The sequence below is a fragment of the Python bivittatus genome, unplaced genomic scaffold (assembly GCF_059951505.1).
Source record: "Python bivittatus isolate LINGU-HERP-01145 unplaced genomic scaffold, Pbiv_v1 ctg000220_np1212, whole genome shotgun sequence".
NCBI lineage: Eukaryota > Metazoa > Chordata > Lepidosauria > Squamata > Pythonidae > Python > Python bivittatus.
This window is the reverse complement of record NW_028277048.1, coordinates 39138276-39165710: the sequence shown is the minus strand read 5'-3', so window position 1 is coordinate 39165710 and position 27435 is coordinate 39138276. Positions and strand designations below refer to the sequence as shown.

At 38.9% G+C, this 27435-nt stretch overlaps 1 protein-coding gene across 2 annotated transcripts in view; it reads left to right on the top strand.

The window, feature by feature from the left end:
* The window catches only part of RPTOR (regulatory associated protein of MTOR complex 1), a 402885-nt gene that overhangs the window by 212889 nt on the left and 162561 nt on the right, over nt 1–27435 (top strand). For both annotated transcript variants that reach the window (XM_088138378.1, XM_088138377.1), the window contains exons 8-9: nt 22972–23072; nt 25760–25904. In XM_088138378.1, coding sequence (XP_087994504.1) covers nt 22972–23072; nt 25760–25904 — 246 coding nt within the window. The remainder of the gene's footprint in view (nt 1–22971; nt 23073–25759; nt 25905–27435) is intronic.

The following is a 27435-nucleotide window of genomic DNA, read 5'->3' as shown; positions in this document are numbered from 1 at the left end:
CAGCCCTACCTATCACTTGTATATCCTTCATGACCCAGTCACCACCTGTTTAGATTACTGCAATATAATCTATATGGGGCCACCTTTAAAGACCACTTAGAGGCTACAGTTGGTTCAGAATTCAAAAGGCCATGTTGTAAACATCATTGATTAGTGGGAGCACATTACATCAGTGCTGCAGCCCCTACAATGGTTACCAGAAGGCTTCCAAGAGTAATTTAAAGCACAGTGATGCCCTATAATATATATAGTTATATATTGGGATATCGGTGTTTGGATGCTCTAGTTTCTTTTTATTGTTTTCTGTTTTAAATTGTAAGCCATATAGAGTTATTTTAGGAGTAAGAAGGCCTCCAAATCCAATAAATAAAATAATAAAATCTCTTATATCTCAGAAGGATTTCTACTTAGTGGCACATTTAATATACTACAATGGAATACTTAATGTGTATTTACATAAGTCATTATGTATCACTTGTATATCCTTCAGGACCAGAAAATGTTTGTCCCTGAAAACTACAGTAACTAAAAATATGACTGTCTTCCCCAATGCATCTTTTTACCCTATGCATAAGAGTTTTATCTTTAATCTGAAAGCCTTTCAAATTAACTTTTATTTGTATACCTTTTAGTCTGCTGTTCTGCTGATTATATTGACAACCTATCTGAAATTTATACCATTGGGTAAAATTTACCTAACACCAGAAACAGGAAGAAGGATCAATGGCAATTGAAAATTACATACACACACACACACAAATACAAACTGGCTGTTCTTCATTCTCTAGTTTCAATAAATCCCTGCTAAGAATGTGACAACTGGATAAATGGAGAGTAATATAACTGTTTCATCTCTCTTTTTCACTTTCCTCCCATATAGACATCTGACAAATGTTCTGCAAAGTTTTTGACTTGTTAGATCACTATTCAAAGTGTCTTGAGGACTTCTTACAACCTTAACAAAGATTCCTTTACATGGAATCTTTGGTCACTCTACAAAGAGAGAACTTGTTACAGGGGCAGGACGGGCAGTTATTGAATAACCAGACTAGGATTTGAAGATTTGCTTCTGCATGACCTGCTCAATGGTAGGCTAACCCATAGAACAGAGACTCTTGTTGCTTAACACAGATCTTATCCAGACTGACTAAAGCCAGCAGAGTAAATAAGATTGCTCAGTAATGTCAGTGGGGGGAAAGAAAGAGAGCAGTCTTCTTCTGCTTGTCATATTTGAAAGAGAAGCTTGCTGTTAAGAGCAGGTTTAGAAATGTGTTGGCAAAATAAATAGGAAAACAGCAAGCAAGTATAGCTCTTTTCATTTAACTTGGGGACTGTTTTACATATAAACTTTGACCCTTAACTTAAAAGCTGTGTAGATTTTTCACGTTGTGTTTCTGTTATGCCACTACTGAACAGAATTCCCTTTTTCCTGCTGTTTGCACCATGTCTCATGCATTTTTCATCATAGTCGTCTGGGTTGAATACCGCATGCTCTATATCACGTTTATTGTCTGTTCCAGCAGTTCCTGTGCACAGTCTGTGTTCCAGCGTGAATAATTAAAAATCTGTGCTAAGTGACTGATAAATTTGGACATGGCTTGAGGGAAAAAGTCTGAAATTGAGAAATACCTATTTCTGTAGGTAACTAATTGGTATTTGCCTCTTAGTCTTCCCTACCTCAGGATTCTTGAAAACAGTGAGAGCTTTGGCCAGCTCCAGAAAGTTTTTCAAAGGACTGTAACATTTAGCTTGGGTAATGATGCTTTTCAGTGATACAGCAGCCTTGCTTCCCCATTGACACTGTGTCTTCAGCGAGACACAACATTTAGTCATACGCGGAAAGGTCATCCATAGAGAACCAAATACATTTGACTGATTTAAGCAATGCCATTGCTTAAAGGCACAGATTGATTGGCCAGCAGTCCTCTCCAAAAGCACATTTCCATAGAAAATGAATGTTTGATTTATTACATAGGAAATAATCTCTTTGCTCCTCCCCTCATGTTTGAGACTTTTCAGATGTTATGTTGCAGTGGGACAGAACAGAGCAGGTATGTCTGATTCATGTTATGAATATTTAATCAGTTTAAAGAGCATTCTCTGGGGAACATTAGTGCATGCTTAGAATATTAAAAAAAGAAAAGAAAAGAAAAACATTCAGTATGATGGTGTTAAGTCTGAATTGATAAATGTTCTCTTTTACGATATTTTCTGTCTCCAGTAGATATATCAGAACATGTCATACTTGAAAGTGTGATGTTATATGTGGTAGATCTCTACTCAAGAATGAAAACCTCTTGTTTGGGCAGGAAGAATCAGCATATTTTGGATCCCATGCTTAGAATATCCACAAGGTAGTCCATACTAAGATTCTGGGGGAGTACAGGAAAAGAATAGGATGAGGGCTTGGGTACAGTATACAGGTAGTCCTTGCTTAATGACAGTAATTGGGACCGGAATTTCCGTCACTGAGCAATGCAGTTGTAAAGCACAATGTCACATGAACATATCGCTTAGGGATGGCAATCCTGGCACTCCTTGTTGCTGTTGTTAAACGAGGATCACAGGTCATTAAGCAAGTCCCAGGTGGCTTCCAAGCAGGCCAGGAGGCAAGGAAGTGGCTGCTGTTGGGCAGGGGAGGGTGCATGAGTGACCTGCAAGGTGCGGTGCAAGCATGGCATGGGCAGGGGTGGCTGTTGCTGGGCCAGGGGTGGCTGCTGCAGAGTGGGAGAGGGTGCACAGGTGGCCTATGAGGCCCAAGTGTGGCTGGGCCAGGGGTGGCTGCTGCTGGGTGGGGGAGAGTGCAAGTGACTTACTGGAGTGACTTGTGATCTTTCCTGCTGGCTTCCCCATTGACTTCGCTTGTGGGAAGCTGGCAGGGAAGGTTGCAAATGGTGATCACATGACTGCAGGATGCGGCAACCATTGTAAGTGTGAGCCGATTGCCAAGCGCCCAAATCGCGATCACGTGACCACAGAGGTTCTGAGATGGCCAGAACTTCGAGGAACGGTCACAAGTACCACTTGTTCAGCAGTGTTGTAACTTTGAACAGTCACTGAACAAGTGGTTGTTAAACGAGAACTACCTGTATATCTATGAAACTCAACTGCATTTTAAACAGAATAATTTTCTGGTGAAGATATCCTTTCAGGTATGAAAAATATGATGTGCCTATTACAAATATAGAGGGTGATAATCAGTATCCTGTATTGATCTTCCCCACCTCCCTGGGTACCAGACTCCAAAGAAATTCCAATGAATGAGGAAGAATGCAGAATAAATTATTTATAAGAAAAGCATGTTTGTTTATTTAAACATTTATATATGCCTCTTCTGGTATTCAGAAAGGCTTATCAGAAAAATTAACATTGCAATTCATAAACACCAAAGCATATAATTTATAAAAGGAAAAGACACCCTTTCATCAAACATGTCTGTTAGCGACCATTTGATTATCCTGGCAAGAGTGTGAAAGTAGTTTGCCATTCCCGTCTTCTCATTCTAGCCTATAGTCCTATAGGAATTCAGCTTCTTATCACAAAAGTGGGGCAGGAGATTTTCTTTCTTTAATGCTATTAAAAAAGTCTTAGACATCACTGAGGCCAATATTGTAGCAGGATTTCTCTTACAATCTCATTAGTTGGATATTGGGGTGACAATTCTCTCCTTTTGTTATGTCTGGTTGAGTCCACTGTAAAGGTCAAGGCTATTGAATATGGATGGCTGAGATATTCATCGCATTTGAAGTTTTATAAGGATAAGTAAATTTGAGAGTTTTTGAATATTTAGGAGTACTCAGATCACAGTCATATCCTGAAATGTATGCCTTATGTTGGCAACCCAGAAAAGATGCACAAAAGTATTTACCGTATTTTTCCGTCAATAAGACGTCTCCATGTACAAGACAACCTCCACTTTTCCAACCCAAAATTAAGAAATCAATATTTTAAAGATAGTGCAGAACACATTTTTATTTAGTAATTAGTTAACATTTACCTGATACACTCGGTGGGAGGAGGTCCAAACCGTCTCTTTGCAGCTCTATTTCCATGCTCTTTTGCATAACTGATTACATTCAGTCACGAGTGAAACTGCCGATAGCTTGTCTCTGCAAAGAGACTTCCTCTAATTGGTTTGTTCAGCATCAGCTGACGTCAGTTACATAAGGCTCGTGATTGGAGGAAGTCTGTTTGGGAGACAAGCTATTTCACTCGTGATTGGAGGCTAGCAATAGGAGGAAGCCTGTCTGCAGAGACAAAGTATGGGCAGTTTTGCAACCACACGGTTCTCTCCTCGGCTGACTTCCTTGAATAAGATGCCCTTCAATTTTTAGTGTAAGGATTTTAGAAAAAAGTATCATCTATAGTCGGAAAAATACGGTACACAATGGAAAGATATGTAGAGAACTGCAATTTCCATTGGGGAAAAAAAATGCAGAAATGAGCATAATGGCTAAAATGTATACATTAAGAGAAACATGCTTGAATTTGGATAGAAATATCCATGCATACATTTTCTGCTGAATTTTTAAACTGCAGGACAAAACATTACAAAATGTAAAAAGATGATTGATGATTGAAATGATATTGACATTTTTATCCCAGTGCATCTCTTAAGTATCTACATACCAATCGTGTTAATGCTGTCAATTCCAATCACACCAATCATCTTTTTGAACTGTCCCCTATGTTGATGACACAGGTACTCAGAATGAAAAATTTGGTTTGGATGGTAGTATTCTAGATGTGAAGGGTAAAAAAGGGAGATTTTTAGCATTTGGTAAATGAGACAGTCTTTTTGGAGTATTAAATCCAGAAATTTGATATACATTATCACAGGGTTTTTATCTCTCTTCTCACCCATAATTGTTATTTGTTTTAACCTATTACGAAAGGGACATCATCTTTCCAGCAGACAGATGAGTTAAAGGTTGTGTCCCTTTTAAACCACTTGTACAATTCTGTTGGATGAGAACAGAACAGGAGAAACTACAAAATGAACAGAAAATACCTAGTGCAAATGAATCTATGCAATATATTCTGGGCAGCTTTGGTTTGCATTTTTGTGATATAAATAGCAACCATGGCTGAAAATAATTCTCAAGGCCACCAAACAGTACATTGAAGGTAAAGAGAAGAGTTTCATCATTAAATAACTGAATATTGATTAAGCTGCCAGGGTATTTGCCAAACTGGATTTCTAAATTTACTGTATAATTTGGGGACCTGCCCTGCAATAAATAAATATATAAATATATAAATATATAAATATATATATATGAAAGTAGACAAGACTTAATTAATGTTAGACCACTTGAGATATTTGCATCTTCTGCTTCTTTCCATTCTCAATGTTGCATGCTGTAATAGAAAGGTTATTAAACAATCAATTAAGCAGTGTCAAAGAAGTTAACCTACTTATATGTTGAACTGAGGAAGTTCACCATTCCAAGTAGAGCAGTTTTGTTTGCTGTCTATTTAATCCAATACAAAAATCAATGAGTATTCAAAGCTAGTGATACCAAGGCATGCCTTGATTCTTCCATGACCTCACCCAGCGGTTTCATGTAGATGTTAAACAGGAGGGGGAAAGCTTCAACCCCAGAGGCACCCCGTATGTGAGGGGGCACAGGTGCAGCCTCGCCCCTCCCATCAACACTGACTGGAACCAACCACTAAGGAGGGAGGTGGACCACTGCAACACAGTGCCTCCTCCTCCTAACCTCCACAGTCGGTCCAGAAGAATACTGTGTTTGACAGTATTGAAGGCCGCTGAGGGATCAAGGAGCAGAAAGGTGGATGCACCACCTCCATCCCAGCTCTGCCATAGGTCATCAGTAAGCTTGACCAGCACTGTCTCTGTACCATACCCCTGTCTGAAGCCAGACTGGTTATACTGGATTGGTTACAACACTGTACCTGGTGTACAGGTTACATGGAAAGAAGTGGTAGTTTTATAGGGGCCTCAGCTTGGGATTCGTTTTGGTTTTTTAATGGACTGGGATCTGCCTTATGTTTTTCACCACCAAGAGTTTCTTTGGATAGATGGGAGGCTTAAGAAATTTGATTAATAAATAAATAACTTCCCTAATCACATCTTTACTCATATATCCCCTCAGAAAGTGTACACTGTTTAGTACATTTAAATGCTGTAGTAATGGATTCCTGCACTGGGCAAGTGCATCTCCCAGATCCCTCCCAACCAATATATTTATAATTCTATGAAATGTATTGCTTGAGCATTGCTCAAAGGATTAAATATAAATGGGGCGGGGGGGAACCCTGTCAAGTCACGTTTGGATTTCATATACAAAATGTGTGGCTAATTTAGGGTAGGGTTAGGGTTCTGTTACTTTTATAAATATTTGTTTAATGGCATATCATGGTACTCTTCACTTATTTCATTTCTGACTCTCCAGAGATTTTTGTATCAGTGTATGGAAAGGCTTCAATGCATGCAAAAGGCCTTGTTTAGGATTGGAGTATATTTAACCCCAGACCAGTAGTAAGCAAATTCCTCACCCCTCTTCCAAACAACCTTACTTAACATGGATGATGAAAAATCAGAATAGAAGTGCAAAGAAGTATAACAAAATTCTTTTCTATTTAGGATAGGTTCCTATTCACACCTCAGAGGTGTGTTGTGTGGGGAAGTGCAGGGATCTGTCTGTCTGTCTGTCTATCCGTATGTCCGCCCTTGTATATATGGATTCCAAAAATACTAATGAAGAAAAGGGTTTAGAGGAGATACTGACAGTGTCTGATACTGATTTCTGGGATATATGAATTTAGGAAATAGTTACAGTGGCAGCATTCTGGCTGAAAATTAGCGATAAGGATTAGAGGCAAGGATTGAGTGCCAGTTTGCAGGTTTAAGACATGTGCAAGTAAGAGTAACATTAGACATTGTATCACTGAACACAGGGATAATATCAAAACATGGAAGACTTAGAAACAATGTCTGAAGTGTCTGCCTTTCCCAAAGTTTGCTAATTTCTTTCTGACACTGCCAGTTACTGGCTACAGTGCATTTCAGAAGAGGCAGTTTCTGCTGTACAGTTATTTTATCCAGACATCAGAATGGCTGTTGAAGCTGATATCTATAAATATAAACTTCCCAAGGTCAAAAAGCATTTTGGCCCTTTGATCTTTTACAGTAACCTGTTAGAGCATGTGGGCTGCATACTCTTTGCTGTGGAATAGCTATTCCACATTCAGCCTCTCTTTTACATGCTGTGAAGCTGTTGTTCCAGATTATGCCTCTTAAAGAACTGAGCAGAGAATATTTTATAGACCAAATTATAAATAATTTGAGAAAAAATTGGCAACCATTTATTTATTTATTTAAAAGATTTATATGGCTGCCCATCTTGTGAGACACAACTCTGGGCAATTAATAGCAATAATAAAAAAAAACAATAAAACAAGCCAACAAAGAAACAAAAACCCATCACCCAATCAGCAACATCTAACTAACTGTACAATTCCCCAGGCTCCAATCTTGGCATCCCAGTGCCAGGGGTGGGGTGGGGGGGGGGACCCAGCTCTTAATAGCTTTCCAGAAAGCTAAGAGGGTGGGGGCCTGCCAGATCTCAGGGGGAGTGTGTTCTACAGGGTAGGGTCCACTACAGAAAAGGCAAACCTCCTAGGTCCCATTAGATGGCAACATTTGAGGACCTGGAGCGTACTTTATCCAACCTAGTGGGATGGGCAGCAGGGAGAGGTGGTCCTGCATGGGTAAACCAAGAGGTGCCCAGTACTGTGCAAGCTGCTGAATTCTGGATCAGCTGTAATTTCCGGGTGTTCTTCAAGGGCAGCACCATGTAGAGCACAATGCAATAGTCCAACCAGGAACCAAATGACTGTGAGCAATAATCTAGAGAATCAGGCATTGAGTGAGCTAAATAGAGTAAATTATAGAAATGAATAGTCTTCTCATTTATTTTGCAGTCCTGTGAAGATCAGTGCTAGGATGTGAAGCTGAATACCAACTATAGCTTGATAAAGGATAGCACGATCTTTTATGTACTAAAAAGATGTGGTTATAATGGAAATTCAGGCATTTTTTATTTGTGAAAGTGTCCAGTCTCAGCACAGGCAGAGAGTTGAACTAATGGTATTAATCTAATAGGCAGGACAAGAAACCTGCTATGATGGCAAAATCTGATGGAAATAATTTTCTCTGGATACAAGCTTTATAAAAAAGGCAGAGAAAGATGGACTACAGGTAGACCACTCTGTACATTAAAGAAGGTGTAAACCAAACTGGAATTCTCAAAAGGAGTAGTTTCTCCATAGAATTGCTCAGTTTGGAACATTATCAAGCCATCAAAGTAATTTCGTACTGGGGAAATCAGCCACAGTGACTACAGTGATCTTGAGATGGAGAATGAAATCAGGAAGACATCCAGAAGAGGAAGAGTTGGGAGTAATTGTGATTTCAATTCCCCTCATATATTTTGGATTAAAAACATGTTCAAGTGACCTTGGACCAAATATAAGAAGGAATTTGTGCTTCATGTAAATGTTGTAGAACATTTGACTTCTAAATAGCAGCTCTCCAAAGAGTGAAGGCACGGGTAAAAAGTATGTTGGGTTGAATATTTTCAAAAACCTGGAAAGGATAAGACCGTGGATGACTACTAGTCATGTTGGCTATATAATGTTCTCAGTATTAGAGGTAAATATCTCTGTATGAATTGCTGGAAAAATGAATGTTAGTGTGTAAATGGGTACTGTTATGCATATGCTCCATGTGAGCTTCCCATAGGCATTGAGTTGGTTAGTGGATAACAGAATCCTGAACTTGATAGTTTTTGTTTTGATCCAATGTAGCTTATAGAAATTATTTAAAATCATAATAACGGAGGCTTAGTTGCAGTATATACTGCAGATTACTATATACTAGCATAGTTCACAGTTCACACAGTCAAGGCACTTATTAAAAACTTTTTTTTTTTTGGAAAATAAAAGTCTTGTCCAAATGAGTTAATGGATACAAATTTTGGCAGAAAGGACGCCTACTCTGGCAAAAGAAATGCAAGCTATTGATAAGGGATAACAATGGTTTCAGGATTATATCGCTAAATAACATCTAAGATCATCAATGAAAAATGTCCAAATTCATCAGAAGCAGGAAAGGGTCTAGAAAGGGATTTGGATCTTTGAGCAGCAAGGAAAACTGAGTCAAGTAGTGGCAACAAGAGAATCTAGGCATCATTGACAACTAAAGGTTAACAAATTATCCAGTCCAGATGGTATCCATTTGAGAATACTTAAAGAATTCAGATGTAAAATTGAATCATGTCCTTGTGTTATATGTCAACATCTTCCAATTTTTGTGCTATTCAGATGCGTTGACTTCAATTCAGAATTAATTTCCTGACCATAAAATCTTTACAACAGTTGAATAGTCTATCTATGGAGATTGGAGGGTATGGGTTGTCCATTTCTAGAAGTTTTTAAGAAGAGGCTACCTCTCATGGATGGTTAATTGGTTTTCTTGCAGAGGGTTAGACTAGATTATCCTTGTAGTCTCTTCCAGCTCTATGATACTTTAATCAACTATGCCATAGTAGCTGGGAAGGTCTGAGAGCTGAAGTCCACACTTTTGGAAGGTGCCCTGATTCTGGAAGGATGTTACATAGGAACACATAGATATGATTCTGAAAAGCCATGTTTGAACATCCCTGAAATCAGTTTAGACTACAGTGACTACTGTATGGAATTATAGCTAGATTTCTAGTTTTGTGCAATATTTCTTGTCTTTCATCTAAACTGTGAAGTCTTCCTAAAGTTGAGCTCACTTTCTGGTGAGTATATGGACACATCCATATTCTTTTCTGGGTAACAATACTCTTGTTTTGTAACACAACTATCAGACAGTTTGCAAATGGAAAGTACAGGTAGTCTTCACTTAACTACCACAACTGGGACCGGCAACTCCATTGCTAAGCGATACAGTCATTAAGCAATATGTCACATGATTATGCTGGACTTACGATATCAGTTCTGCTGCAGTCATTAAGTGAATCACTTGCAATCATTAAGTGAGACATCACATAACCACAACTTGCGACTTTATTGTCAGCTTCTCCATTGATTTTGCTTGTTGGAAGCCAGCTGGGAAGTTCACAAATGGTGATCATGTGACTGCCGGACACTGCAACGGTTGTAAATGTGCACTGGTTGTGAAGTGCCCAAATTGTGATCACATGACTCTGGGGACACTGTGAGAGTCATAAGTTTGAGGACCAGTTGTAAAGTTACTTTTTCAATGCTTTCATAACTTCAAATGGTCACTAAACAGGGGAGTCATTAACCAAGGACTACCTGTAGCCAGAGCTATGTTGCTGTAAAGCAGAGCTATATTTATTAAAAGTTAATCTGAAGCTGTTCCCCTCAGAATATCATGTTTAAAGAATGTTCTCACCTTCATTACATAGTATGTCTGTTTTAAAGGACACAGGCTTTTTCAGTAATCTGAAGGCAAAATGTATACAGTCAGCAAAGGCCATATTTATAATTTTGCTGTCCTTAAATTTAAGAAGGCAGTTTGTCTTCCAATTAAGCTCTGGACTTTTTGAGGTAATTACCTTGCCCCTTTTTGTAAAAGATTACATTCCTTCTTATCAAAGCAAGCTGGTGATCAAGCACCTGGCTAATGCTTTTACTGTTGCTGCTGCAGCTGCCCTGTAGATTTATTTTCAGTCTTTTGCCAGAGTGACTAAATCTATATCCTCGTTTCTGAGATAATTAGACATTTGAATATCTGAAGTAAAGCAACAGTGTGTCTGTTTCAGGAATGCTGGAAGACTGAGAAAACGCAAGGGACGATGAAGAAGCATTTGACTAATTTTTAGGGGCAGTTATCTGCCATCATTTATCCACTAGTCAAGTATCTCTTTTATAATTTCAGGTGCTTATAAAGCCAAATATTAGTATAATAAAAATCTGCTCTCATATTTGGCATTATTTACTTATATAATGCCATAACTAACTAAATTTTGGCATATTTAAACCAATAGGGAAAGAGAATGTACGTTGCACTCCAGATTCTAGGCATTACTGCTGTTTATTTACGTAGGTTGAAGCAACCCAAGGAAAGCTACCTTTGCTGCTGTTTGCACTCACTGAGTAGGAACTTATGTTAAATCTCGATTCTGTCAGTCAGGTTCCTTTTACCCACATAAAAATTCACTTTCCAGAAATTATTCAGATGAACAAGCTTGATGCTAAAATTATCTTTGTTTCCATTATAACTATCACAGAGAGCGTACAGTTGGAAATCAGTAATTCATTAATGTCTGTCAGTCACTGATATGATGAGTAATGATTCAAGAGGAACTCATTTAGAGATGAAGTGGGGAAAACAAAATCCCTAGAGACTGCACAGCAGGAAAAATGCAAGTAATTGGAAGAAAATATGGAAATCGTGCTGCAGTATGGCAAAATAACCCATTTCTACAGTGTACCATCAGAGATGCTTAATTAAGCCCCATTGCTTTTTTATCCTAGGAAATCTAGAAAACAGCCTAATGGGTATAGTTCAGTGCTTCATCTTTGCAGAATTAGATAAAAATGAATATATGGGTCAGTTGCTTGTACAAAGTTGACTGGATTCTTTATAGTCCATTTGTTGTTCCCTTGCCCCCCCTTTTTTTTTTTTTGCACAGCAAATCTGCATTGCAGTTTGTCATGATTACTAGCATTTCTTGGAAGAGAAGGCCAAGCAAGAAGCAGAATTTAAATTATAAGAGCTCTTCTTTCTGTTAATTTGCACTGTTGGTTGAGTAAATTCAGTTAGCCAAAATAAAGTGCAAAAACAGCCACATTGATTAATGGATTGCTCTTGTGCCACTATAGACTTCAGTAGGCACAGTAGGTATAGGAATCTTCTAAACAAGTCTGGTTTTGGCCCTCCATTCTGTAATGCTAGCAGAGAAGTGAGATCTGCATTCCTCATGCTCATTTATTTCATCAATCAGGAGGACTTGCTACTAGTGTCCCGTGAAATCTAATGCATATGGGACAGCTGGGGATAATCGGAATTGTAGTTCAAAAGAGCTGGATGGCATTTGATTGGGGAAGGCTAGGTTTGGATGATACCACAGAGAACCACTTAATGAGAATAGTTTTATTTATTTGAACAAGCTTCTGTTCAAGAAAATTCACAAAAATAAACCAATTTCATTAGCATAAATACACGGATAAAATAAATCAGATGAAGTTGACAAACATGATTGTTCATTGGTGCTGGAGCATTTAATTTTCCATACCTGGAGAAAGGGTTCTGGGAGAGTTCAGTTCATGGCCTCCATGCAACCATAGTCTTGTCACATGTATTCTCTTGCTCAACTTACACAGGAATTCATATATTAGTCCTTTGCCATGATCAGATCACTTCCCGGTCCAGATGAGGCTCATTGCCCCCTGTGACTTCGATTGGGTGTGTGGGGACCTATTAAGTTGTTCTGCCTCAGTCACCTTATGAATCCAAATTGATTCCAAACTTCTTAGCAATCTGGCAAGCAGTTCTTAGCAATCTGGCAAGCAGTTCTATTAAGCATTCCAAATTCTGGAATTTGGAGACAGCCAGAGCTCTGAGTGCAATTTGTCTATGTTTGCCAATCCTAGGAAGCTCTTTGGTTTACTGAGGAGCTCTGGGAGATAAAGAAACAGAACCAATGTCTGGAGCACCAGTAGACAAAGACTGATAGTGACTGTGATTAAACATAGATGAGAACTCATGTTTGAGCCTACACGGTGGTGATAAGGGTGGTGAAGCATCAGTAATTCTCCACCCTTATTGCATTGTCAGGTTGTTGCCCTGAAGGCCCACTCTCTATCTACAAGCCACAGTGAGTTATTTATAAAACTCTTTGCCAGTAAAATTATTCATATGTGCTCATCTCTGGACTTTGCATAGCAGGATTCAAAGAGGTAGCAGAAGTTTCATTTCAGTTTGTGGACTCTGAGGAAGTAGAAAGGGTGCTCTGGGCATTAACTGTACCACTTCTGAGCTGAACCTTCTTCAGGTGATGGGTGGGGGGTGGGATATAAATAATTGAATCCAGGAGATTGTCAATACTTCCTTAGGAGAAGGAGTACTACTAGGCACTTTGAAGGAGAAGGTGGTACCCTCTTCTGAAGAGACCTTCCCAGAATCCATCCATATTGGACAACTTCTGCCCCATCTCCAACCTTCTTTTGGGGCTGGGGAAGGCTGTGGGGAAAGTGGTGGAACATCAATTGTAGAATGGCCCTGATGAAGTAGATTATCAGGACCCCTGTCAGTCAGAGTTTAGAGCTGATCATGGGATGGAAACTGTGTTTACTGGTCTGGTGGATGATCTCTGTCAGTTCCTGGAAGATGGAGTGAAACACTCTTGGTCCTTTTATATGTCTCAGTGGTATTCAATATCTTGGAATATTTCTGGACCTCCTGTGAGGGTTGTTTTGTGGTAGTTCCTGAATTGTGAATCCATTTGGTTGCAGAGAGTTGGCATACTGCAGGATTTGGCTATTCTTTCAAATCAACATGAAATTGCTAGGAAAGGTCACCTGTTGATTTGGGGTGAAATAGCATTAATATTGCTGGTGATTTCTATGTGTCTAGCTCGGGTCAAGCCAGTGACACGGTAGAAGACTTGTTGCCTGGAGATTGTGAAGGTCTAAATGAGGCAAAACAAACTGAAATTGAACCCATGTAAGACAGTGGGATTGTTTGTCCCCAAAATATCTGCCCCTCTGTCAGCTCCTATGGCATTCCGTCTGAAGGACTAGGTCTGCAACATGGGGAATTCTCCTGGACTTGTAGCTACTGCTGGATTTGCAGGTGAAAACTATAGTTGGAGAGTCTTAGACCAGCATTGGCTGGTGTGCCATTTGTGCCCATCTGGAGCATAAAGCCTTGGCATCACTAACACTTTCAAGTAAAACTGGTCTGTCCCTTAATGCTTAAGGTCCATCTGAGAGGTTGGTTATGGGCTTGGAGGTAGTATTTCTCCATTACAGTCCCTTCCCTTTGGAATTGTCCCCAGACACCTACCCTGCTTTCCTTTAGAAAGGCTATTAAATGATATTGTTTTCAGAGCATTTGGGATCTGATTGTTGCTGTGGTATGGAGCATGTTAATATGGAGGTGTTATAATTTACAGTATTTAACTGTTAATTAGTTATATGTTACTGTTTTTATTATTCTGTTGTAAAACACTGGGAAATTCATAAATTAAAGAAATATACAAAATTGTAGATAAATACGATGGATATCCCCGTTCACCTGAAAACAAAGCAGAATGCCCCCACTTCCCCTGATGGAAAAGTGATTGCTTTCTAAAAACATTCCTCTGGATTAAGATTCAGAACTTTGGTTAGATCATACTGGTCTCTGTGCAGCATTATTTTCTCTCACTTTGATGAATTGGGTTTTATAAACTGAATGTATTTCTCTTTCTACCTCCACCTTAAAGCATGCCTTATCTGTAACACTATGATCATTAGCTGGCTGGATGATAACAAGGGGTAAAAGAAACTAACCAAATACCCATACTCATGCCCTCTTTCTTTCCTTTTCACCCTCACAAACACACATACACACAGCATTTTCCTTATGCAAATACTCTGCTTTCTCTCTCACACACACACACTTCACTATCTTAAGCCATGGATACTCTCCCTTTCTCCTTCATGCCTTCTTTCTTTCACAGGATTAGTGAGAGTAAAACTCAACAAAGCTTATTCATTCACACATACACGCACACACATACACACACACTGTGCTTTTTGCAAATTTTCTGAATTGGAAAAACAGTGCTGTGCCTGCAGAATTGCTGGGGTGGCTTTATTTATTTTATTTATTTATTGTTAAACTTGTATGCCGCCCATCTCCCCCAATGGGTGACTCTGGGCGGCTCACAAACCACTATTCCAGATGTGTATCTAATGACTAATGACTGATGATCTTCATCCAGACTCTTGATGTTATTTCCACAGGGCATCTTGATTCCTTCAGTTTTCACTATCTTTCCCCTGTTGATGGTAAGGTTGGCACATTTGTCCAATCCAAACTCCATTGCAATATCTTGGCTGTATATTTGGACTGTGTTGAGCAGCAATTCCATTTCAGATGGTGTTTTTCCATACAGCTTCAGATTGCCCATGTAAAGGTGGTGGGATACAGATGTTTTTGATGTTTGGTAGACATGGCCTGACTTGATCAGTATTGTTGACAGAGGAATCAATGCAATGACAGATAGTAGTGGTGATAGTGAGTCTTCTGTCTTGATATTAACCTCTTCCAGTCTATCACCATTGACCATTGATACTGTGTCTTTCATTGTGCCATTGATCTTTGCTCAAAGCTTCTGATGTTTCTATTGACTCCTGTTATTTCTAGGCACTTCATTATCCAATCATGTGGCAGGGGGTTGAATGCCTTCTTGTAATCAATTCAAGCTACATTCAAGTTGGTCTTCTTCTCTTACAGTTTTGCCAAATCATCTTGTCTATTAAGAGCTGATCTTTTGTTCCTCTGCTGTTTGGTCAGTTTTCTTTCTGCTCAGATGGAAAGAGCTTGTTTTCAACTAGGTGCTGTTGGACATCAGCTATTACACTACTTAATAATCTGGAAGTTGTTGATAAACGGGTAACTGAGCTGTAGTTGCCTTTTGCTTTCATTATCAGGTAGGTTTTACGTGAAGTTAACCAATCTTCAATTTCACCTCCTTGAATATATTGTTAAACTGCTTGGCAATGAGTGGGGGCAGGCCAGTCAGATGTTTCAATCAAAAACCATGCAGTTCATCTTCACCTGGTGCTGACCAACTCTTGACCTTTCTTGCCCTTTGCTTCACCATTCCTGCTGTTATTACAAGTTTTTCATTTCAGCTTCTTTTTTATCCTTATCCACCTCCTTTATCTAAGCTACATTCTTATTGTATTTCTTTGGGTTGTCCCATAGCTGCACCCAGAACTGTACTGCTTCTTCTTTGTCGGGTATTAACTGGTTCATTGCAGCCTCTCCATTGATGGATTAGTAGAAACGTTTCTGACTCGACTGAAATTGGAGATTCTGCCTATATTGTGCAATTGGAGCTTTGTATTTGCTGATCTTTGGGGCTATGGCTGTTATTTGCTGCTTTATCATTTCCAGTGATTCTTTGATCTTCCTTGTTTCTAGGTGATATTTCTTGATCAGTTATTATTTGGTCTTCTTCAGCTTCTTTTCTTTCATCTGTTCTAGCTTGCTTGCATCTGATCTTAGCATGCTGATCTTATTTTCCAACCTGATCTTCCATTTTGGTGGTGCACTGTTTGGCTTTTTTTCTTGTTTGTTGATTTTGCATCCAAGGTATTCAGTTAGAAATGCAGTTGTGCTGTCCATTAGTTGGTTTGTTTCTTGCAGTGAGTTGGTGCTTATATTTGATATTATAGTATTGGCATCTTTTAATACTTCTGCTAGATTTTTCTTTGTAGCAAGCTTCAGTGCCGGCAACCTTAATCTGTTGTGTTTGTGCTGTTCTAGATACTCATTTATTCTTTGTTTCAATCCCTGTTGTTTTTTAGTTATAGAGTTTTGTTCTTTCCCAGGAGAAGGCAGAAGAGAGGAGAGGGTGCCTGGTTTGGGAATGAAAATGATTCAATAGGTATGCTGGCTTCCTTTACTGCCGACTCCCCCTGGTTTGCCTCTACAGTCTGAGCTACTTCTGACAAGACTTTGGTTTCTTTGCCCTAGGTTGACCTTTGTAGTTCTCCAAATTCTCCTTCTGTGAATACTTTATTTTGTATTATAAATTCACGTTGATCTGCTAACCTCTGTTCTGTTAATTCTGATTCTGGATGTTATTCTTTCCAGAACTGGTGCATTTTTTTCAATATCCTCTTCTCGTTGGACTTGATTTGTAATAACAGATCATTATTTGTTTGTGTTCAGTCTTTGTATATTTGCGACAGGTAAACAACTTTTCTTCCAGTAGTCCTGCAGCTGCTGGCTCTGGTTGCTCAGCCAACAGTCCTGAGTCCTGTAGCCCACTTGTTACGAGATGTCCAGGAACTAGAAATCCTAGTGCAGTCCTTATTGACCCGGGCCACAACCGATCAAGTATAGGTTTATGTAAATTATGTCTCACCATATTGTTTATGCGGGAGACACTCTTCATTTGGCTCCTTTGATGAAACCTATCCAGTATGGTTGAACCTTTGGCATAGTTCTCATCCTCCTTGGAGCACTCAAGCCCCACAGCCATGTCAAAGTAGTGTCTCACTGGGGGATGATGATGAGGATGAGGATGAGGATGAGGATGATGATCCCTGTTAATGTTGCTCTCTTCTACCTATTAGATAATTACATGCCTTACATGCTATTTTTGCAGATAAATGTCTCATTTCCCAGGGCGGACAGTATGTATCCTAAATTCTACATTTTACTGGTGCCAAATTGATATGACTTCTAGATAGATAATAAGCTTGCAACCCCAAGGAGTTTATTACCTTAATTACTGATCCATGCTTACATTCAAATAAAATAGATCAAAAAGCACTATCCATGGGAAGTCACTTCCCTCAAGTATCATAGTTGATTAGAAGAAAAAGAAGAAGAACAGTTTGCACTGGTTGGATACTCATTTTTGGAATGATGGCTGATTAGCATATTCACCTGTAAATTTGGGGGAGGGGGTCGCAAGTGAGACAGCTTTGTGACTGCATTTGTACATGATGTTGGCAATGAATCCATTTTTTATTGGAATTGTGCACTTTGTTGTCATTGTTACAGAGGATGCCAGACTGTTGTAAAATATAATGGGTTTTGGGCAGATTTTTGATATTAGCCAATATCTTTTAAGTTTGTACCCACATTAAAGGAAAGAACATTAATTGGCCTTCTACTTTATGGAATTATTGTTAATATGAATTCAACACTATTTATCTAAAGAAGATGTTACAGAACCACATAAACAGATAGGCCTCCATCCTTGGGAATTCATTATCTGTCACAAGGAACTCAAGAAAGGATGGAATGAGACATGAGAGGCAAAGTAATGAATGTCAGGAAGAGCAGTTCTATTTCAGTTATAGATATAATGATGACAGGATCAAACCAAAGGTTTGGGTTTTTTGAAAGTAAGGAAGTCTGAAGAAAAAAATGAAGGAACAGAGCAAAGTAGCATCATGTATGTGTGCTGGGATGGAGTTCAAAGTATCAGGGAGCAAAGAAGAATGGACAAAATTAAGAGTGGATAAGACCTTTATGGAACTGAAACAGTGAAAATTCCAGACAAGTATAGGTCAAAAGAAAAATATGGGAATACGTTCTGTGGATTTTGAATATAAAGACTGGCACAGTAGTTTTCCAGGATTTCAGGCAGGATTATGCTCTAGGCTAACCTTAGATGGCAGGGATTACAAGTCTGTACTTTGCTGCTGAGCAATGTCCATCTGAGCTTTTATCTCTAAGTGCTCTCGTTATAGGTATCAGTAGATATCAGAGCCGGATATGTAGATGGAAACATAGAATCCTAACCTAGAATGTGTGTTACTCATTGCTGAGGTCCATTGCTGGATCTGGGGCTTGATTCTTCTTTCTTCCTCAAGTGAGAACCACCTGCTAATCTTTGTACCAGGCCTGGCTACTCTGAAGGCTTAATAAGGCCTACCAGTCACAGGGACTGCTGTTATTGATCAATATTTCTGCTTATTAAAGTTCAGAATCTCTAATGGTAGTAATAAGAATGGTGCTAGGGGATTGTGCAAATGACTAGGGAATTAGATAAGCATACTTGCTAAAGATTTATTAAATCCTCTGTGCTAGAAATTATACATTTGTTAGGTAGTACATCTAGCATTAGGCAGCTTGTATAATTTTATAATTGGGATTCAGATAAAGAGAGGAAATGTGACTTTTATCAATGTCAGGTGCTCCTGCAATGATTAGAATAAATCATTAAAAGTAGTTAGATTTTCAGCACAGAACTTCTATCTGAAATACCTGACACAAGCTATTTAGTGACCCTGACATTTCTGTAGTTGTTACGTCTCAGTGGTCCAAAATGAACTGAGGCTCTGTAGGGAAGGCTGCCAGGAACAGTTAATGGAAGAAGCAAGTAGGGCAGTATCATTTTCCTTATAGCTTGAACCATACTGTCTATTTCTTTTCCTAGGTTTTATGTATCCAGAACTTTTCAGATAATATCAGGGGTAGAGAGATAAACTGCCTTTCCCCCAATATTTAGCTAACCATCTAATTGTCATATACTTGACTGGTGTATTTTGTTTGGTTCTTCTTTTCAAAATTGCCAAACTTCCATTACTAGGTTGTTGTCTCCATTGATAGGTTATTGGCTTGCAACCACTGTAAATTATTGTTTTCAAAAATATACATCTTTAATGTATTTTTATATATTTGGGAATAAATATTCACATAAAAGAAAATGAGATTGGGTTTTTTCCCTCCTTCTGGAGACTGAAGTTTGTCAGAATATTCTCTACATTTCAATAGTAATTGATGGTCAGGTATAAAGTCAGGTAACTATATTGTGTTTCAAAGGCAGTGATAAGCTTTGGACATCAAACTTCATAATTTACAGTTGATAGACCTACATGTATTGAGGAGTTGCAGCTACATCTACCACAGTCACAACAAAAGCAAAAAACCTTGTGAAAACCAGAATCCAAAGGAGAAAATATGCTGGATTATTTTTTTTTTTTTTAGCTTTTTCAAAAAAAACTTACTGAACTGTTCTCAGATGTCTATGTTGTGTTGCACTGGTGATAGTAAAGGCTTTGGCAAGATTAGCTGAAATAGAGTAATGGCATGAAATATTTACATGTGTTCTGACTGAGAGTCTTCAGTGAGAAAAGAGTAGTTACCAGTTTATTTAAACTGAAGACTAATACGGCTTCTATGGACAGGACAAGCGTAGCATTAGAAAAAGGCTGAAGACTGCTAAGAGATCGCAAAGGATAGGAAAGCTGGAGTAAGAAGCTCAGAGATAAGGTGGCTAGTGAAAGGAACGATAAGTAGCATCCTGAGAAAAAAGTATTTGTTGTAAGGATAAAAGATGGTTTCGAGAAAAGGCCAGAGCCAGCAGCAAGCTCAGTGCTAAAAGAGCAAATAAAAAGTGGAATTTTGAAAGTTGTTCTCTCATACAGAAGCTGCGTGTTAGCTATAGCACTCCTAATGTGTGCTAAACATGTTAACCAATATTCAAGAAACTTGTTAAGACCTCACCATTTCAAAGTCTTTGGGGGCCAAATAAATTGTGTGCTTGGAATGTTTCCTGAATGTAAGAGATGGTGCTATAGTTTTAATGAGTTTGTAATTTTTTAAAATTATGCTTCTATGTTGTTGATTGTATTCTGACAGCTATTAGAGTTGGCCAGACCCAAATGACATACAAGTCATATCCATGTAAATTTGAAGAGCATCTTTGACTGTTGTTTAATGGGTTTATTCCAGGGACAGTTGTGTTGATTATAGTACTGTGACAGCATAAGTAACTTATAAAGATATTTATATATAATGGCTAACTGCTTGGCTATATCACTTTCAGTTGCAAAGCTTTAGGACAGTCTCACATCTGCCTTTTTATTACATTTTTAAAAGAACCATTGTTGTGCATATGATTGTAATGAGGCAAATTTACATTGCTACCTCTGCATTTGCACTTCTTAAATTATTTGAATGCATGCTTTAGTGATTTTCATTACAGCTTATCTTATTTGAAATGTTGCCAGCCATGTCATATTAGCTCCAGACTGAGTCATGAGTATTAATATGGTCATTGAGCACATTTTGCATTAATGTTATTTTTTGCTTCCTCACCACAACCTTCCTACAAGGAAGAATTTAGTTCCAAGAGTAGAATTATTTGGTGGACCATTAAAGAAAATGGATCACTAGCAGTACTAAAAGCACAATGCATCACCCATTCATTGGAACAGAGGAGACTCTCTGGAGTGATATTTCATTCCACATGAATCATTAGGGGTGTCCTTTTGATGAATGATCCCATAGGAAAAACTCTTGACTTTTGTAATATTAGCTGGAAATGTTATCCCATTTGATAATTAGAAGCTTCTGTGGAGCAGTGATTCATAAGTTGTAACAGCAGGTAACCTGATTCTGTCGAGATGTTTTGGACTTCAGATCTGCCCCAGCAAATATGGCCAGTAGCAAGGATTATGGGTAGGTACTTATTTGGAAGCCACCAGAACTATACTTTTTATACTGATCAAACTGTGCAACAGACATGATCAACAGTTAATCCATACAAACAGCAGGTAATCTTACAGTTTAGGGTCTTCTGGAAATAGTTTTATCAACTCCCTTTAAGCATCAAAAACAAACTGTGAGAATAATGTCAAGAAATGTGTTCAGTGGCTTCTCTCTCCCTGAAGAGTTGCTTGCTTTTAGAAATTCAACATATATCTAGCCTGAGTTGCTTTGCATAGAGCAGCCTTTCTCAACCTTTTTACCCTGGAGGAACCCTTGAAATAATTTTCAGGTCTGAATTAAAATTATTATATCTACAGCTCATGGTACATTAGCATGATCAGTTAAGATGAGTCGCAGCACATAAAAATTCCCACCACTGTGAGTGCTAGCATTGCGCAATGTGCAAAGTTCAAAAAATGATATTTATTTTGTTTCAGTCATGATCTCTTGCAGACCCCCTGGTGACCTCACACAGAACCCAAGGGTTCTACAGAACCCAGTTGAGAAAAGCTAGCATGGAATGTAAGAGGGCTTTTTGTTTTTGAAAGTGGGGGGATTCAGGAATACATGTTTTACATCTAGATGGTATTCCTGACATCTTGTTCTGGGACAGGAGAAACTTTGTCTTTAAACCCTGATTGAGCTGCATGGACCAGAGGCAGGTATCCTTTGATTCCTGGGTATCCCATATGGTGCCCAAGGGTAACAGTGTGTCCAACAAAATATTCCTTGGCATCCACCGAACTCCCCATTCTATCTAATTGGTAGTTGTTTTATAAGAGCGCTCATAGATTGCTCTCAAAATTCTGAATGTATCCCCAAAGATTAGAGACTCCTGCCTTAAATCATTGTATTTACTTGACATTGGTCCGTCCCCTCCTCAAGAAGCCTTCACTGGACCCAACCATTCTGGACAATTTTTGACCAATATCCAGTCTTCCCTTTTTAGGGAAGATTGTTGAGAAGATGGTTGTGCAATATGAAATAAAGATCAACTGAAATTTGCAGGGAAAGGGGAGACACATTAATGGCTTCCTGTGAAGTGAAGCACAATTTCTAAACCACACTGTGAATTCTGTCTGAGACTGAGGCAGTCAAATGTCACATGTACAACAAAATGAGTGGTTTCTTTGTTGTCTTCAAATCATAATGTTTTCTGTTTTCTAAAACTGAAGTTTTAGTTCACAAAAAATACTGTTTCTTCTTCTAATATCCTAATAACTGGAAAATTGGAAGAGCTGGTTTATATTATAATCTTTAATTGTTATATTCCATGATGAGGTTGCTTTTTAGATTAGTGATACAATCTTTTCTATATTTTGCATTCTAAAATGCAAAAGCCTTATTCTACAATTTATTCAGTATTCCCTTACTTCCCAAGTTGCTCATTTTCAAAAAGATTCAATAGTTTATTAGTCAATATAATTAGTGATTTAGCATGTAGTTCACCCTTACTATAACATTAGGAGAAAAAAACCCATAAAAGTATTCCCCTGTTTGCTTATTAGCATTTATTCTGAATTATGCAAGGGTCTTTATTGTTGTCTAGTATTTTTATATACTTGATGAAACTCAATATTTGAGACTTTTAATTCCAGTATGTGTCAGTACATCCAAGAAATATGCATAATACTTTCTTTTTCTCACTTATTACTCAGAAGAATAAGAACTTACAGTTTTGTAGGATAGCTATTTGTGTAGCCATTATGAGCATTGTTTTAGTGTGTTTAATGATAAAATTTCATTATTTCTTGTAGAATTCCTGGGAGGCTCAATGACAGGAGAACGCCTCTAGGAGAATTGAATTGGATTTTTACAGCCATCACGGATACAATTGCATGGAACGTCCTACCCAGAGGTAAGACTATGACAGATAAGTCCACAGAATTACTGGTAATATATATAACTTGACTATAATAGAAGAGGGCAAGAATATAAAACTAATAGTTAATGAAAGAAAAAAGGATGTAGTGAGAACCTAGAAATAAAAAAGAGAGGAAAAAGACTTTTTGGGATATAGAAAATAGGATTGAGCCAAACCTTATTCCCTTGCAGTATCAAATGCTCTGAATTTCCATGTTTGGTCTCCATCTTTCATTCCTCATAGTAATGATAATTCTGTTTTCTAAAAGGTATACTCACCGAATGGGTTCAGGACACTGAATGGTATGTGATGGAAAGGCATTCTGTAGATATGCTTTATTGTGGCCAAAATCTGGCTCACCTAAAGCAACTAAATCACTTTGTAGATACAACATAATTTTATTTCACATGCGTACAATAATACAGTATACACTGTACTCCCAGCAAAGCAGTGGCACTTTGCTGAGCAGCCCTGAGCAAAAGCAGAACCAGAGTTTATATACCTTGGGTTACTATATTGAAAAGACAAGACAAAGGGAAAGGTAGACACAGTGGAAATTACAGCATGATGTTGGAATGTTTTTGATAAACCATCTCGGTGACCTTATTATTATTTATCACTTCTTACTAGGTCAGCATGTTAGCTGTATTATCTCTGAGATATAATCAATGAATATAAATTATTTGGTTTACTGGGCCACAGGTTCCTGACTGATTCTTCTCCCTGTTGCCACTCAGGTTCAATTCAGCTTGCTGTTAATGTTTTCTTACAAGGGCACTTTAAGCAGTTGTATGTATTGGGGGGGGGGGGGATCTCATAGGTTTGGTGGTGACTGCAGCTCACATGTGTATTGGGGGGGACATACCTTTTACTACCACAGCTTGAATTACATTACTTCTGTAGTACTTTCCAGAAGTGGAAAGTCTGGGAAAAAATGTCTAAGTGTAACTTCTTAATTGAAAACTCAGGTAGTTGTAAATACATTTAAATACGTTGATGTATTTAAAAGTTAATATATAATATATAGGAGTTTGTTTCTCCAGGGCTGTGCAGAGGAATTTGCAGAGCCTCTGTTGGACAAAATTGCTTGGATTTATTCCCAGCTGGATGCCAGTCTTGGTACAGGTCCAGTGGAGATGCCTGGGGCACAGTCTTGCCATGTTACCTGGGAGGAGTTCAAACCTGTTGGGCCCAAGGAAGCATACAGGGCCCTTGTGACTATGAGCTCGGCCACCTGTTTATTAGATCCATGCCCTTCCTGGTTGGCGAAAGCTTCCAGAGAGGTGACATGTGGTTGGGTTTCAGTGGTGGTAAATTTGTCTCTGAGAGAGGGGGTGGTGCTGGCACTCCTTGAAGAAGCATTGGTCTGCCCTCTCCTCAAGAAATCATCACTGGACCCAACATTTTTGGAAGATTTTTGTCCAATATCCAGTCTTCCCTTTTTAGGGAAGATTGTTGAAAAGGTGATCATGCAACAGCTTCAGAGGATCCTGGATGAAATAGATTATCTAGACCCCTTTCAGTTGGGTTTCAGGCCTGGGTATGGGACTGAGGCAGCATTGGCCATGCTTTTTGATGACCTGTGGCGAGAGCAGGATGGGGGTAGTACATCCAACCTTGCTGTTCTTGTCCTCTCAGTGGCCTTTGATACTGTTGACCATGGTATCCCTCTTGACCAGCTGTGGGGGTGGGGAGTAGGCAGCACTGTATTGAGCTGGTTCTCTTTCTTCCTCATTGGCTGGTTTCAGTCGGTGTTGATTGGGGGCAAGAGGTCCTGCCCTTGGCCCCTAATTGTGAAGTGCCACAGGATTCAATACTCTCTCCACTCCTGTTTAACATCTATATGAAACCACTGGATGAGATCATCTGTAGCCATGGGGTGATGTATCACCAGTATGCTATATATCTTCACCCCTGGTAAAGTAAGCGATGCTGCCAATGTCCTGTCTTGGTGTTTGGAGGCTGTAGGGGTTTGGATGGGGAACAACAGATGATAAATTCCTAGATCCAGGTGGCCCCAAAACCCAAAGCCACTCAGTCTTGCCAAGGCTGTTGTTCCCCATCCAAACCCCTACAGCCTCCAAACACCAAGAGAGGACATTGGCAGCATCGCTTATTTCACCAGGGGCGGAGATATATAGCATACTGATGATACATCACCGCATGGCTACAGATGATCTCACCAGTGGTTTCATGTAGATGTTAAACAAGAATGGAGAGAGTACTGAATCTGGCAGGACTGAGGAGGAGAGCCTTTGCTGCTGCTGCATCCACCCTAGGGAACATCATTCTCCCTGAGGTCAGGCTGGCCCTAACCTTGGTGGCCTTTGCCTCTGGCCTGGGGATCAAAGAGTGGTGTGGAGCCCATAAAATGGCTGTACTGTTCTTGAATGGCTGTACTCTCCCAATGATCGTACTGTATGATTTTTAATTGTTTAATTGTTTTTAACATTTGTATTGTCTGTATGGCTGTTTTATTTTAGAGTTTTTGATACTGTTTATGTTTTAAGTGTAAGCCACCCAGAGTCACAAATGTGAGATGGGCGGCTATATAAATTGAATAAATAAATTTGCAGTGGTTCTTGCTGGAATGCTCTAATTCCACTATATCCACCTCCCACGTTCTTTATGGATGTCTTCCATTTGTATATCTTTTGTGAGTTTTTTGTTTGTTTTTGCAGATCTTTTCCAAAAGCTCTTCAGACAGGATCTTCTAGTAGCAAGCCTTTTTCGAAACTTTTTGCTGGCAGAAAGAATAATGAGGTCTTATAACTGCACACCAGTCAGCAGCCCCCGTCTACCTCCAACCTACATGCATGCCATGTGGTAAGTTGATCCTAGAAAAGTATATACTGTTCTAAAACAAGTGGGGGCAACCTGATCGCCCAGGTCCACATGTGACCTCCAACCCCCTCTTTGTGACCCCCAAAGTCACTTTGACTACAGTTACCAAAAAGTGGTGGCATATTTTGAGAGGGGGAAATAGAGAAATACAGTATCATTGCTGAATAAGCTTAACATACTTTATAAATTAGTGAAAAGTTCAAAAATATTTCCAGAAATCCAGAATGGGGGAAGGCAGGAAGAATCTGAAAATCCTGGCTCCATCCATTTTGTATAGCTACTGACAGAATCGTAAAGATGGCCTCTGGAAATGAGAAGGTTGCCTCTACCTCACCTCCTCTCACGCCAGACAAAAAACACACAAACTACGGGTGCAGATACCCAGCAGAGTTTTCTGAAGCTGTTGTCATCTGGGATTATTGCCATCTGAATCTCCTCTGAGCTTTTGGGGATTAATATGTCGGTGATGAATTATAAACCACATAACAACTCAAGGCACTTTGATTAATCATAAAATCTGTTCCCCTTTCAATTGAACAGCACAATCATATAGAAATTTACCCAGAAATAAGTCCCACTGCGTTCATTGACCTTACTCCAAAGTAAATATAAGTAAGATGGCAGTGGTAGTCAATTATACATATGATATTCTTTCTCCATACCAACCAGGGTAATCAAAACATTTCCAGCACCTTTCTTTTGAATATATGTACAGGTCTGCTGTACAGGTGAGATATTTCAGAGCAAAGGATTTGAATGTTAGCCAGTCTTGAGCCATGGCATGTTTTGTTTGAGAAGCTGAGCATTGTTCATCTGCTTTCAGACAAATGTTTTTAGACATTTGAGAAATGGTCCAGATCATTTAATGTAAATCTCAGTATGGACTGGCTCAGTAATGCATCAGAAATGGTCTTATGTGTTAAAGTAAAACAGTGCAAAATTGTCCCGAGTATTTGTCTCCTGTCACCTGTCTTCTTTTTAATATGACATATGTGAATGTAAATGGTACAGTTTTTATCCAGGTTCTTTTGAAGTAACTTCTGACTGGCAAACATTTAATAGCCCTGGCAATTTTCTGTGTGAATTGAGACCTCTCTGATTAGCATCCCAATAAAACAGTATTTGGATATCCCATAACTTAGTAGGGTCCACATAACAGAGTCTCTGTAAAGCTGTAATATTCTAAAAGGTGACCAAGACAATAGCTAAAAGATTTTGCAGACACTTAGTCTGCTTGAATTTTTAGGAAGCCTTTTGTTAGGATTTCCTGTGATGAAAAGTAGTGGGTGAAATAGCAACAAGCAAGAAGTACAGCATGTGAGAGTTGCTTTAGCAGTAATTCTTTTCCCATTTGCAATTTAAATTGTCACCAATATGCCCCAGCCACAATGACATTCTCCTCCATTTATATGACACCTTATTTAGTTCCTGGCCAGAATTTAACTAGTTTTCTGTCATCACCATGCATTCTGAATTAGTTTTTCTTGCTTAAGCCAACTGAATCCCTCCAGAG